Source organism: Lampetra planeri, chromosome 3 (genome assembly GCF_965212315.1).
Source record: "Lampetra planeri chromosome 3, kcLamPlan1.2.h2, whole genome shotgun sequence".
NCBI lineage: Eukaryota > Metazoa > Chordata > Hyperoartia > Petromyzontiformes > Petromyzontidae > Lampetra > Lampetra planeri.
In genome coordinates, this window is record NC_136109.1 from 24,961,648 (window position 1) to 24,977,150 (window position 15,503).

The 15,503-nt window shown below is 49.1% G+C and overlaps 1 protein-coding gene across 10 annotated transcripts in view; it reads right to left on the bottom strand.

Moving 5' to 3' along the window:
* TLE3 (TLE family member 3, transcriptional corepressor) overlaps positions 1–5,589 on the bottom strand; it is a 65,941-nt gene extending 60,352 nt beyond the window's left edge. For 3 of the 10 annotated variants that reach the window (XM_078624815.1, XM_078624809.1, XM_078624799.1), the window contains exons 1-3: positions 4,265–5,585; positions 3,879–3,976; positions 1,449–1,512 (exon numbers count right to left, since the gene is read on the bottom strand). In XM_078624815.1, the coding sequence (XP_078480941.1) occupies positions 1,449–1,512; positions 3,879–3,976; positions 4,265–4,288 (186 nt within the window). In that variant the 5' untranslated portion in view covers positions 4,289–5,585. Of the gene's footprint in view, positions 1–1,448; positions 1,513–3,878; positions 4,031–4,264 lie in introns of all 10 variants that reach the window. The other 7 variants (XM_078624794.1, XM_078624772.1, XM_078624787.1 and 4 more) reach the window with 5 other exon arrangements.
* Between the last annotated feature and the right edge of the window lie 9,914 nt (positions 5,590–15,503).

Genomic DNA, 15,503 nt, shown 5'->3' on the forward strand with positions numbered 1-15,503 from the left:
GTCTTCTAATTGTATTCTTGATAGCTTGGGTTTGATAGCTTGGCAACTGCTGGGGCAGAACAAAGCCTCTGTAATCTACTGCGTGTTACATAATCTACTCTATACTTAATCGACCCAATGTACATACCACACATTACACTGAAGATTTGCATTCTGGGAATAATACACTACGAAAACACCGAATGGCTTATTTTGAAAATAAAGCGTGTTTATAGTAAACGATAACTTAATGAATAACGTTCGTTCCTCTATTTATCTGATGCTGCATGAATGCCTCCTCATACTGTCAGTCATGTGGGTTGCTTAACCATATTTTAACCGCGTTGGTCAATGCAGGTTAGTCAAGGGGTGCCCAGGACTGGCTCACATATAATAATTTGCCACTGATGTTAGTCGTGGCCGGGAATCTTAACTTGCCGAGCCGGGTTCACAAGTGCATGGCACTAATCACTGTGCAACCGCTCCACCGCCAGTATATATCGTAATCCATCTCGTGCGATGAATTCATATTTTAAGAAAATTGTGCACTATTTCATATTAGAATCTTGCCAGTCATCTTATATTACGCGGTACATTGTTACTCAGCCGCAACCACTTCAGTATTAATTTCTCTTCAAAAGGCCAGTCAGTGTGTGTGCGTGTACGACTTTAAACACTGCCTAACCATACCCAGTAACTATTAGCGTCATTGTACTTACAGGCAGGCTTTAGCGAGATTCAGAGCTCTGGAATTAATTGGCTAAGCGACCACAAACGCCAAGCCCATATCTATCGCGGCAGGATATGTATCATATAATATATACTGTCGGTTGGCACCAGTTGGCATAGCGGGTAGAACATCTGCCATTAATCTTAGTCAGTCAACCCACAACACCTCGGTCTGTCTCGTGACCTCCTGCCAACCAGCCCTTTGACGCTTTCACGTGGTCTCACAGTGCACCCAGTCTGGCACAAGCGCTGTGGCGACATCAAAGTGAGGAGTAACAGCTGTTGTAGTTGCTCTGTATGATGCAGTGAGTGACCGTGCTACACACGCACTACACAGCAACAAAAACAAAATAAACACAAAGAGTCCCTGCCCCCCCTCCTCCACGGCTCCTCTCCCATAGCCAAGCAGACTTGGGGGCACGTGCCATTCACCATTACGAGCCGCGATCAATCCACTTTAGTATGTATGTACGTTGAACTTCTTTCGCACCGCGCGTAGCCAACCGTGCTAATCGGAGGTGCGGGGGGGGGAAGGACAACACTCTTGAAGGCCTTCCCAAGTCGCCGGTAACGCGGACACACACACATATATACCATACACGTGCTCCAAACGTACGAACACGCGCGCACAACAGACCACATCCCTCAGCTCATTAAACTTTTAACGGAGCGCGCAATATCCGCGCAGCTGAATTATTTATGCCCCTGGCTTTCCTCCTGCTCATCATTGGTTTGCTCACCATGACATAGTGGCGTTGCATCTCCGTCTTCTCGCTCGCCAGCTTCTCGCATTCCAGTTTCAGGCTGTGGGAACAACATGCATCACCATCTTTAGCACGCAACACACGAGCACCAAAGACAAAGATCCCCCATATAGACAAAACACACTTTTGGGGCAAGTGGTGTTCGCGAGAACGTGTGAAGGCCCAGGCACGGTACAGGAGGGCCAGTACCACGCCCGACCACCTTTGTCTCCCCAATGGTGCAATTTAGACACCTCACCAGGTACTCATTTTAGGTTAAGTCGACCTAGGTGAGGCCTAGGACCGGTTCAGGTGTTGGCTGTGTGCGGGAATCGAACTCGAGTCGACAGGTTTTGTAGCGCAGAGCGCTAACCGCTACATGAAAGCGCCCCACTAACACCACACACACAACACAAAGGTCTCTCCGCTGCTACAACGTACACGGGGCGAGATGAAGTTCTATGGGGGCCGTTATAATTTGGGGGGCCTCATTGTTTATTAAATTCCTACCCTTGACCTGTTTACCTTGGTTGGTCATTTCAGTTCCGTTTGTGAAGTGTGATGGACGTAAAATATAAAAACTAGCCAAATTTAGGGTACATAATTGGCCGCGGTGATACGTACACGTACTGATACTTTCTCGCTTGACTTGCCAAATTAGCTGTAGAATGGATCATAGTGCTGCTACTCCACTAGTTGTGTGCGTTTTAACCCAGGGCAGTATATATATTTTAGAGCGGGTGAAGCCACTAAATCCGAAGTCTCACATTTTCGGACGTGAGCACCCTGCAATTAGGGTCGTTAGGAGCGCACGGGGTGTCGCCGTGGCTAGCACGACCATCCCCCCCCCGCTCCGTCTTTGTCTCCCAAGTACTGAGGATTATTTAACGATGCGTCGACCTAACAATGTACGGGAAAGTCCCCCCCACCCCCCAGGTTAGTTCAGATTTCAAGTCGCCGACTGATGATACCCATATGGCAGGGACAACACCAGCTCAGGTAGGTATAAGCCTGTGGTTTGTTGGCGTAGCGTGCCCGATAACTACTGCGGCACAAAACACACTCACACGCGGTACAAACAACGTTCTCGGGGGGGGGGGGGGTCAGATTGCCGTGTTGACGAAACGTCTTAAGATCAATGAAGCACGACGCCTTGCTTGGTTGTTGGCTTATCGCCCAATTATTGTAGACATGGCCACGTTTTCGCTAACATTGGGACGGAACGAAAACTGTTCGCCGCCGGTCAGACAAAGGCAGACAGACCTCTTCACCCACACGGCGTGCACCTCGAGCTGAAAAAAGTTTCGCAGCGTATTCAATTATTACCACGCTCTAAATTATTTTCGGACACAACCCAGAGTTGAACGTGATGTCGCCCCCCCCATCTCTTCCTTCGTATCACACGCAAATTCTTCAGTCGGTTAACTTGGCAGCTTTCGCGAATCGCGAGAAAATCCATTAAATCATCAACGGTCACTTGCCAAAGTGAGTAAGCGTACCGACCTACGCATACAAACTTTTCCTCTCTTGACACTGCGGGTGCACACGTACACACACACGTAGGCAACAATGCGGCCACCCCCCAGCCAGCATCGTGAGTACACACTTCTAAGCAATCCGTGTGTGTGTCTGTGGCAGCATTACTGCCTCGACGTGCGTTCAGGGACGATTTCGTCTTCGGATACAGATATAGTCAATCCGTCCCACATGGCTTGCTTGATTAAAGCACACAACACAGCAGACGTCCCCCCCCCCTTGCTATTTAAAGCGCCGATGAATCGCCTTAAGAAGTCCCCCCTGTGAGCGTCGTGTTTTACATAAACACACAAGTTGCTATAAACCGATGGGCCACTTCACGCCCTCTGTACCGTATATATAAGGGTGAATGTGTGTGTGTGTACTGTACATGTTTGTGGATAAACATGCTTTATAGTGGTACTGACCACACCACGAACATTATTAATTGGTGTGCCGTGTCGACGTTAATCGGGGCTCACTTTAACAGCAGCACTTGTCCACCATGAGTCCGCTAAACGCCTTTGTGTAATAGTAAAAAACCCGGCGGCGAAGCGATTTACTATATACGTTGCGACCACCAGATCACGATCAGGGTGAACATCAGTGGGGCGAGTGAAATCTGAAACGGTCCGGTCTCGTTGCCTCCCTTCCCCCCCACAAGGTCGACTTCCTTCTTGTACGAGTAACCAGTTCGGTGTGTGTCAAACATCAGCACCGGGGAAGACAAAGACGGCCGGACCGTACCTCGTTGCGCTGCGCCGACTTTCGTCCTAAGACGCACGCGAACAGCACCGAACACCACCACCACCACCCCCATCCCCCACCAGAACAATATCTTTTTTGTTAAAACACGCGGTGTCGTCTTTTGTCTTCTTGCGTGGCGGTGCTCGATAGTGGTGAACATCATACCTGTGATACTGCGCCTGTAGAAACTGGAACTCCTCCTTGATCCGATCGCACGATTCGGTCACCGTGAACTTAAAGGGCTGTCCGGGCTGGTGAGGAGCCTGGAGTCGCGGGCAGCCACAACCACACGCGTTGAGCGTCTCAACAAGAAACTCCTCTCGGTTCATATTGCGTTAGAAACACAAAAAAAACACCACACATCGGCAGACACATACGCACCGCAAGGGTTAACGTACTCGCACGCACCAAAACTGCAGGTCGGCAAGCACAGAGGGTGCGCGCACGCCCTCCAGCAGCAGCAAGCAACAACAACGCCAACCTTTATTGTACACACACACATATATCCATTTCCCACCGCACGGACACTTCACAAAGCCATTTGTACGTACCGGGTGTCTGCCTTGGGGGTACATCTTTGGATCTGTCCGTGGTCAAAGTTACGGCTCGTGTCGTGTTTTCTCAGCCTCCTGACGTCCACCTCTTCCACGCGATCTCTCTTCTTCTCTGTGTCTCTCTCCGGGTTCGGATGACGAGGCCGAAGAGGCTGCCGCTGCTGCTGCTGTTTCCCACGACAGTCGCTGGTCGTATTCCACTCGGCGTGCGGGTAAACCCCTCGTCGTGTCGTCTCACAAAGGCGAATGGACGGAAGAAAAGCGAAACGGAGTGGAAGCGGCTCTGCGCTGTCAACGAGAGGAGCTCGCCTCAAATCCTGCGGCTCAGTCCGATCTGCCACCCCCCCGCGCCCCGCACCTTCCTTCCCTTCTCCTCCTCGTCGTCGTCTCTCCCTCCGACTTCCTCGCTCGCCGTGGCCTCTTACTTGTTCGTCTGTAGGAGGAAGAGCGATTTTTTTTCGTTTGTGTTCGCACAAGGTCCGTCGGCAAGGCCGCTCCGCTTCCTCCGCTCTCAGGCCGCCAGCATTGTCCGGGCGGCCGGGCACCGCGGGTTTGCGGCTTCGTCGATGTTGCGCTGGATGATGATGATGGGTGATGAAGATGATGAGTGCTCACCGCACTGCCCCACCTCCTTAGGCTCTTCTCTCTCCGCGCACCTCGCGCTCTCGTTCTCTTGCTTCCCTCTTCCTCGTCGCTCCACCGCCGTCCGTCGCGTTAGAGCGCAGTGAGCCCGGCACGACGGACAACACCAAATGTCTCTTCACCCTCCCCCACCCCAACCCGTCGCCCCCCCCCTACTGACAGCACGCACTCACATGCGTGTGCTGCCACTACTACTACTGCTGCTGCTACCAACCAAACACTATAGGACGTATCGACTTCCGATTACAGAATTACGCAGAAGAAAAGGGTGGTTAGTGATGGGGTGGTGGGGATGAGTCGAGGTTAGTAAGAGGGTGATGGGATCGGGGGTGGGGGGGTAGTAAGAGGAATGAAAGAATTAAGCTCCGATGTGCTTACAATAAAATAATTAAAATAGAAACACGCGCGTACGCACAACACAGCAGAAAATACGTCGACGACGACAAACAATAACGCCCAAAACAGCCGCTCACGACGGCGAGCTAAAGCAGTCTATATCAGGGCACTAGACAAACGTCAACACTCCTCCTCCTCTCTCTCTCGTGCTCTCTCTCTCTCGTCCGGACTCGCTCTGCGGGGAGAGCGCGGCTTTCCAAATTTGGCTTGGGCTTATCGAGCGTCTTTGCGCTCCCTCGGCCAATGGATCGGCCGCGTCCCCCACGTGGGGCCGTGTCGTCGCCAGCGATCTCCCGCGAATGGCGTAGCGAGCGCGGACGCGGCGAGGCGGCGCCTCCAGCCCGCCGAGCCTCTCACGGGTCGGCGAACGCACCGCGCCCGTCAATCAACTCAAGCGCCGTTAAAGCGCCGTGTCGAGCTGTCACTCAAAGTAACGTGGGGGTGGTGGAGGAAGAGGAGCGAGAGGAGGGGGGGGTGGGCGGGCTCCGCCAATGGACGGACGCGCAGGGCTGCGGGTGTTATGGATGGGATGGACGTATACGGCGAGACACACGCGGACGCACGCACGAACGGACGAATGGAGACCCCCACCCCCTGCTCCTTAGCCTCAGCCAGCCAGAACCCTCCACCATCTCCTCCCCTCCCCCCGACTCGCTACCCCCCACCACCATCACACTCACCCCCCATCATAAACCCCCCCACCCAACCCACCACCATCACACCCCCCCCCACCACACACACCCCCCCACCACAAACCCACGTTTTTTTTCTCTCTTGGCAAAAAACCCACCCAACCACCCAACCCTGATTCTCGTAACCCCATCCCCCGCCTTAACCCACCACCCCTAACACGTATAGCAGCCGGGCCAGCCAGCCCTACCTCCTTCCACCCTGTCTTCTTATACATGCCCCTACCTTCTCCGTCGGTTTAGAAAGGAAGGGAGGGGGAGAAGCAAAAAGGAGCGAGTGTATGGTGGAGGGGGTGAAATCTGTTCCCACGTCGGCATGATGCCTCGTTACGTCCCTCCCTTCCTCCGCCTCTGCTTGAGTCAGGTCACCACGCAGACCCAATCAAAATACATCAGCATTCCTGCTCTGTTACATGCACTGCAATAGCACAATAACAGTGGGGGTTTTGCCTTCTTATAATCTTCAGACTCTTGGTTTTTTTTATCCTCCATTAGGGGCAAACACGCACAGAGGGAGATGGGGACGAGTCCCGTAAAATAAATCCTCGGGAGAAATTCGTGGTGGGTGGGTGTTTTTTTTCTCTCTTAACACCAGAAAATAAACTCCTCCTTGTTTGAAATCGTATTTATTATATACACACCACGCACGCGTATGACCAACTCACCCGGAATGCCCCCCAGTATCGTCATATCTCAGTCATATCTCGGAAATCTAAGGGGACTGGGTAATGCTTGGTTGGAATGGCGACCACTCCGGCATAAGAACGGGTTGTTTCGCGAACTTTCGGAGTCTACGTGATGGGGCGACGGATGGGCGATGCAGTAAAATGCAGTGTTGGCCTGTACGTATACGCTACCTACGTCTTTGTAGCCCGCCATCACGATAACCAACTCACACTGTCCAACGTGGTGAAATATGGTCAAATATACCCTCGCTGCTAACACGGCATGTCGAGGCCCTCATCATCCAACAGTGGATTGATACACAGGGCTTCTGCAAATCACACGTCACAACCCCCACCCCCACAACTACGATTATAAAGGCGAATGAATGCGTCCGTGGCTGTTTATTTAGTAATTCAATATTTATTCCGTATCTATGTACCTCGACACATTTAAACTCCAGTGGCCTCACAGATGTAATTGCCATGAGTCAGTCTCCCTTAAGCTAACCGGGAGATGAAATGACGACGTCGAGACACGTGCAACATTGCCTCTTCGCAAGGGCGACCTGGGTTACATCACTAAACACGCGAGGGGCTATTACAGCAGCGTGCCGCTAGCGTGACCTGCGCGCCTCCACGCGTGAGCGCAGCGTGCAAGCGGCGTGTGCGCTTGGAGTTACCGACAGAAACGATGCATTATGTAGGACGTACGAGAGGGCAAGCCGTGCCTGTCCTTTTCGGACAGGCTGACGTGACGCTCACATGACACTTGCCTGACCCTCACCACTCACATGACACTCACCAACGCGCCTAGGCCTCACCACTCACCAGTTTATGGAATATTGGTACTCTAGTTGGGCAGCCCGTCCTTTAGGACAGACTGACGTGACGCTCACATGACACTTGCCTGACCCTCACCACTCACCTGACACTCACCGACGCGCCTAGGCCTCACCACTCACCAGTTTATGGAATATTGGTACTCTAGTTGAGCAGCCCGTCCTTTCGGACAGGCTGACGTGACGCTCACATGACACTTGCTTGACCCTCGCCAGGCATTCACCACTCACCTGACACTACTCACCAGCTATCAACTCGCATGACCGTGTATTGTTTGTTTATTTATCTGCCACAACCTCGTCGTTCTTAGGGAGTTCTCTCACCAACAAGATCAGGATAAGCCGGCATTATATTTTTTTAGCAAACCTGGCTCCGCTGATGAAACCTAGAAGGTCGAAGCCCTGTTCTTCACCTGAGGACGGCTGCTTGCGTTGTGGCCGAAACGTCGTGAGAATTGTATTTTAGTATGTTTTATTTTTATTATTTTATTATTTGCCTTCTACGTGACTTTACCGAAAGAACCAAGAAGAGAAGATGTTGATGCTGTATAAGGCTAGACGGCCAATAGACCGGTAGATCAACAGTTCTTAAGTTTAAAATCATTACGACTCGGATACCGATTGGATTAAATCACCTATTATTATTGTGTCTCGCGTTTTTTTGTCTCGTTTATATTGTTTCTCGTTTTTAACGATTTCCACTCAGTTCAATTCCCAGGCATGGCTAATAATCATCACTGGCCAGTGGTCATGCGCCATCCTTCATCGACCAGCATTGACCGGTGCGGTGAGGTATGGTCAAATGACCCCCATGATTCGCAACGTCGTGGGACGGCTTTCATTCAGCAGCGGACTGAGAAATGTTTGCAGCCTGTTTGGTGACTTTAGTAGTAGTCTTGGTGAGCTGTGCGGTGAGTTTAACAATGGTGTTTGTTAGCTGTGTGATGTGTTTCGTAGAGGTGGGTTTTGTAGTTTTTTGTGAATATATATTGAGCTTTGTCCTCAAGAGGACGGGCATCATATCACCTGGGCATTGCCACTAGTAGCTTATCAATTGTTCTCACGGATTGTCTGTTCGGATTGAGAAACTGGGCACACACGTGTGTGTGGCTGGTTCACGCACACGGAAATATGCGGCGTGTACTGCTGTAGGTGCTCCACGTTTGTGTAAGCGCCGCATGCAGGTGTCCTTTGATATAAAAACAACAAGGCACACAGCGGCTGAGAGCAATCAGGACAAGGGCGGTAGGAAGATATGCACACGTGTGTGTGGGTTTAAGCTATTGAGTCGAACAAAGGCAAGCGATAGCCATATTGATACGAACACGGCAGTCCTGAGTTCGATTCTCAGCCGCGGCTAACGTAGGCGCCGAGTAATATCTCAACCGGTGCTGGACAGCGCCTCCCTTCACCAATCGTGGTGAAGTATGGTCAAACAACACTACATGGATCCACAAGTGGTCAGTAACGTTAGTCCAGCGTAGACGTGACATCGACCAGTACATTACTATGGCTGTATCATTAAATCATTATACGAACATAGACGTAACGATTATGATTAAAAAAAATAGCGATAAAGATCTGGGTCTGGTCAAAAAAATTCCCCCACCCCCCTCCTCCCCTATGACGCGCACGGAGTGGGGAGGTGCCCCTACCCCCCTCTGTTCAGCAGCGGATTGACAAAGGCTGCACGTTATTATTATTCGTGTCGCCTTTGAAAGGGAGATCCGGACGTCAAGAACGGAGGGCGGAGGCTTTTGTGCGTGTGAGCCCACGCGCATTCCACACCTGGTGCCTCATAACAACAACGAAAGTGGGTTTCTCTCTCTCTCTCCTACGTATGCGCTATCATTCTCCAGACGCGATCGTTTTGTCTTAATTATAACGATTTCCCTCCCAACTGGATGAATAATGATTTGCCAGCGTGCTTAAATAACACAAAAAAACGCAACACGTTCGTCAATAAACACCGTGGCATTAAATGGGACAAAATAAATAGAAGGCGACGTTTTGGGCAAGAGCCCTTCTTCATGGCAGATGAAAGGGTATTTTACGAACCCGGCAACTTCAGTTCGTTTCCCAGTCAAGGTTAACATCAGCGGCAAGAGCTACTAGAACCAGTGCTGCGCCTCCTTTGGTTCCACTCAGCCTTTAATGCATACCTCGCATACGAAGTGTGTCAAGCATGTACAAAATTCACCGCTGGAGATACGACAGCGGCCAGGATTGTTGATGGCCACACCAACTCCCTCGTACGCCGTAGCGGCCCTTAATTTGGTGCTCGCAAACAGCATTTATCCCAACAGCCTAAAGTGACTATACACCGGGCTCTTTGTCTTTGTTAATAGAAACTGAGTGAAGTAGGGCTCCCGGGTCGCTAATAATGGGACTCGGCGATGGCATAATCATGCATTCGCGTGTTTTCGCCAACGCTTTCCAAAACATGCCTTTGTCCTCGGAAGTATTTAATCTTCCAGAGAACTTACGCAGGATAATGACATCATTCAAACTGTTAAGAAAAGTAAGTGGGTTTGGACAGGGCACGTCGCCAGGAGGGAACGACGGCTGATGGCGAAGATCAACACTTTACACCTTAGCTGGAATGGGTTACAAACACGGCACACAAAAACAACGATCACACACACACATACGCTGCTGTGATAATAGAGCTGTATCTATTTCTGAACGGCGAAATGGAGTTTAGTATAGGTTTTGTAGCCACGAAGCCATACCAACCACAATAGGTGGGTTTTATGCTGAGTCGACCTATATGGGGTGGGGTGGAGGGAGGGAGGTACACATCCGACTCACCTTTAAATTATCCCATGTGGTAAGGATTAGGCCTCGAACCTGGCAGCTGAAAACGCGGTACCCCTCACAAAGAACCATCCCACACATAATTATAGTCTGTCAGGGCAAGTTGTTAGTGAGTGCCTATCAAGACGGACGCGATAGACTAGCGGTTTGTGTAGCCTACACTCAACATGCCTGACCGCGCCTGACTTCCAAAAGATGACGCAGACCGCACTCGAGTACTGTTCTGCAGCGGGTAATAATGTTAGGCCGAGTGAACCTAGGGGAAGTCCGCACGCAGTTGATATAATTGTCACTGGCTTCGTGATGGCCACGAATCGACCTCTGGTTGCCAATACATTGAGTTCCTGGCATAATGAGCTAAGCACCGTGTGACGTACGAAGACACAGATCTCTCGCGTAGAGGCATGCGCATGTTTGGACATGTGCCGTTTGCGAGGAAATATTGAGGCCGATTCGGCGCATGAGGGAGGGAGTGGTGTGGCCTGCAACCACGCTCCATCGCATTTTCTCTCTCCAATGCTGATGTTTACACACCACGCCAGGATATTTATTGAAGTCTGAGTCGACCTAGGCGATGTCTCGGTAGGGGTTAAGATACCACTTGCCAGTGATGTTATCCGTGGCCAGGAAATGAAAGCCAAGTTGCCAAGATTGTAGACGGTACAGTGCGCTCACCACTTACATCTGCGGCGACTCACTCTTGCACCGCAAAGATTCCCCGTGTAGCCTTTATCGAGTGTTAGAGGCAATTGCTGTTAGCGAGCACCTATTAGTGCCGACACGACTCACGAGGGAGGGGGGGGGTCTGCGTCCACCGCCACCACGCCACCTTTGTGTCCCCAAACGCTGATAGTTACACTGCCACACCAAGTTTGGCACGGGTTTGCGCACCACTCACACTACCAGAAAGGAATATGTACACACGTGCTCAACAACATACGCGCAACGATGCGTCGATTAATATCGTTGTTCAAGACTCGTGCAATGAATCGTGCGTGTAAAAAAATCACATGAAAAATCGACGTTTATCGATGTATCCGAAATGACGATACGCTAATGATGTCCCATATTACGCGCGCGTTCCCGTCGTTCGCTGCCGTTTCGTCTTTTTCTTTACTCGAGTACGGGGCAATCTCGCGTTGTGTAATAATTTATAGAATAAAAAAATCACTTCCCGTTGACACGACGCGGGCAAGGCGCTACTGTGTCGCCGAGCTTGGAGGTTGTTGAGCGTTGGTGGTGGGAGAATGGAGGCTTAGCTGGGGGAGCCTGCACCAACGCGCGCACGCAGAGAGACTGACGGACGGTGGGGGTGGTTGCTTTGATGAGACGGCGTGGTGGTGGTGGTGGTGTCTGTGTGTCCCCTGCTCACAGAACAGAGCGAGCAGTTAGCGAGCGCGTCAGTAGCTGCGCTCAGGAACCGGCTGATGCGCAAGCTCTCGCCTCGGGCCACACACACAGCACAGACCCGACGCGAAAGTGTGTACACGTGCGCAGTGCACACATGCTGCATGTAGCGCGTGTACGCGTGATGGGGCGCGGTAGTGTAGTTGGTTATCGCGCTGCGCTACGTACCCGGGCGACCCGATGGCCTTAATCTAAGTTGTCTTGTGGTTGTTGTTGTTGTTTGACTTGCATCCCACTGGGATTTTTGCACACAGTGTTGGTGTACGGTGCTTTTTCTGCAATATTTTGCTGTCTTTTCTTGGATTTTCTGTTTGCACGTAGTCACTTTAAGATGTTTTCTTGTTCATGTTTTTGTTTGTTGCGGTTGCACCCGATTCAAGAGCCGAATGGCTCACAGGGCTATACCTCATAAATAAACTTGAAACTTGATTCCCGCACACGGCCACCAACACCGGTGACGATTATTTGAACCGGTCCTGGGCCTCCCCTAGGTCGACTCAGCCTCAAATGAGTATCCTGGTGCGGTGTGTAAACATCGCCACTGGGGAGACAAAGGCGGCCTGGCGTGGTGCTGGCCACCCACCTCCTCGTGTGCCATATCGGCCATCACAGCAATTACCTCAACACTCTGTTAAGGCTATACGGGGGATCTTTGTATATATATCATGAAACGTTATTATGTTTTATTTATAAAATGCTTGAATAAATTTAGCATATGTACAGTATATTATTAAGGCCATTACCGAGGCCACAACTTCAAATAAGATTTATGCCACTTGTTTGGGCAGGCATGCAAATCCCTGCCCTGAAAGAAATATATCTGTTCCCTAACTATTGACTATTTTCCAAATGGCTTTTCAAATGTCATTAATATAAAGGTAGATATACAAACATGTACGCAATTAATGTTATTGGTCTCTGTTAATCCACTATTGGTTTAAACCCTCCCCACGCCGTGTCGGTCGTGATGATCGTTTGACCATACTTCACCACGCTGGTCAGTGCGGGCTGGTGAAACAGGGTGGGAGGTGCAGGACCAGTTCAGAACTCAGGTCGCCGGATACACAAAAGTGCGATTAAATTAAAGCCGCAATCTAGCTCTCGTCCGTTTCTCTCTTCTGAAGAAATACGCAAACGTTCTTATTTTATGTTTGCTTTAATAATATAGAGTTCTGTTACGTTCACGGAGCCGGTGTAAAACAATTTGGTACCAACAACATATTTTTGTGCTACCTGCGTTATGGCTGCCTCCTGCCTTCATCAACCTGCACTGACCAGCGTGGTGAAGTATGGCCAAATAGCCTCCAAGATCCGTACGGTGTGGGGGGGGGGGGGGTCTTCGTCCAGCAGTGGATTGACAAAAGGGCACATTTCGATTTAAAGCTTTCGTGACTGCAGGGATTCATCTTCTTGGTTATTTCGGTAAAGTCACGTAGAAGGGAAATAATAAAATAATAAAAATAAAACATAATAAAATAATTCTCACGACGTTTCAGCCACAAAAGACAGCGTCTGAATGGCTGTCTTTCCGTCTGAATGGTCTTTCCGACAGACCTGTTCTTAGCTGAGGACGGCTGCTTGCGTTGTGGCCGAAACATCGTGAGAATTATTTTATTATGTTTTACTTTTATTATTTTATTATTTCCCTTCTACGTGACTTTACCGAAAGAACCAAGAAGAAAAAAAGGGCACATCTAACACGAACTGTTGTGCAGTAGCGGCGATCCTTCAATAGGGGGCGCTGCTGAAACCCTTCGTAATGTGCTCCGCCACACACTCCATCTCTGTACACAGCCCTTCCTCATCTGTTGATTGGACAAGATAAAGACAAAGATCCCCCTATGGTCTTCAGTAGGCTGTTGGAGACAAGTACTGTTCATTTAAAGCCGAGTCGACCTATGGGAGGCCCAGGACCGGTCCAAATATTCGCCACTGTTATTGGTCATAAGCGGGAATCGAACTCGGATCGCCGAGTTGAGGGCGCAGTGCGTTAACCGACCACTGGCAATTAGATTCGATGCATAGTCGCGTTTGGTTCAACCAATTTTTACTTAGATTATCGCAGCCACTTGTAAGGTTGCAGGGGTCACACACTCACACGAACTATTAACGGACTACGAATAGTAAAAAACGTTGATTCTTATACACACGCGATTCAATGTACTTGTCGCTTAAATTTAGGACCCATAACAGGATGAATTGATGTGAAGCACTATCAGCATCCATGATCTATCCACTGCTGAATTAAGGCCTTATCGAAGCCACCTACATCCCACCACGCGCCGTATAATACTGTATTCGTGACGCGACAGATATTGACAGGAATGCGTGGTGTCCTTTCTGTTATTGCGATGAATATTACATCATCCTGCAGCCATAGAACTACAAATGGTTAAATTTCGATTTAAAGCTTTCGTGACTGCAGGGATTCATCTTCTTGGTTCTTTCGGTAAAGTCACGTAGAAGGAAAATAATAAAAAAAAAACATAAAATAAAATTATCACGACGTTTCGGCCACAACGCAAGCAGCCGTCCTGTTCTTCACCTGAGGACGGCTGCTTGCGTTGTGGCCGAAACGTCGTGAGAATTGTATTTTATTATGTTTTATTTTTATTATTTTATTATTTCCTTTCTACGTGACTTTACCGAAAGAACCAAGAACACAATTGATTATTTTTGGAATTATAAAATACTTCACCCTCCCCTGTCAGTAGCAAGCACCGCTGACCATGCGTGCCATTATCATCAATCCTGATCAATCCACTGCTGGATGAAGTACAGCAAGTAGATTTGTGGAGTGAGTTAGGAAACCCGTCTTCGTAAGCTTCATCCCACACACAAAACACTCCTTAAAAAAAATTGGCCAAACGTCCTAATGCAGGACACCTCCCGATTTGGTAAAGCTTACATGGAAAAGTAAATTACCTTATTATTATTATTATTTTTAACAAACGTTTCTGGCCATAGCCCTTCTCGAGACCGAACACAGTGGAAAGACAACATATGGTGTTGGTCTTAATTGTGGGAGACTGCCTGTTTGTGATGCAGGGAGTCAAACTATGATATTCGAATTCACTGTTACGTACCAACATCATCCCACATCATGTCACTTAATCAGATGTCTCGAAAAGTTATAGTTTGCAGATAAAACTCTGCATGCATTTGGTTACAGGAAAGTATATATATAATGTACATATTGGGGAGTAGTGGCACATTTGTTATCGCACTGTGCTATGAACCCAGGGATGACATTTTTAAACCGGCCCTGGTCCACCTTTCACGTTCACCAACTCGCAGTGACCAGCGTGGTGAAGTCGGGTAAAACATCCATAAGTTTTTTTTAGGTAAAACAACCCCCATGGTCTACACCGTGTGAAGAGGCTTTCAATCAGCAATAGACTGACAACGGCTGTAATATTCACTTTTATTTAATAGCATAAAGTAAATAAACTATTGAGGTTTTATGCTTAAAATGTGCAACTCCGACGAGGAATTATATTTTATAATCTGAAATACAGGCAATTTAACAACTTAACTTCGTGCTATTATATTTTTTATGATACTTATACTTCTGTATACACAACAATATAACACCTATTCAGCAGTGTAAATGCCAGGCATGAATGCCTTAAGGTACAGTTGAATAAAACTGCGATCATCATTGTCATCATCATCATTGTTATTATCATTTATTTCGCTGAGAAACGCCTGGTGCCAAATTAAATGTCCACGTTGAAAAGTATGCCCCGAGTGTGAATAGCGAGGACAACTGATACCTTCA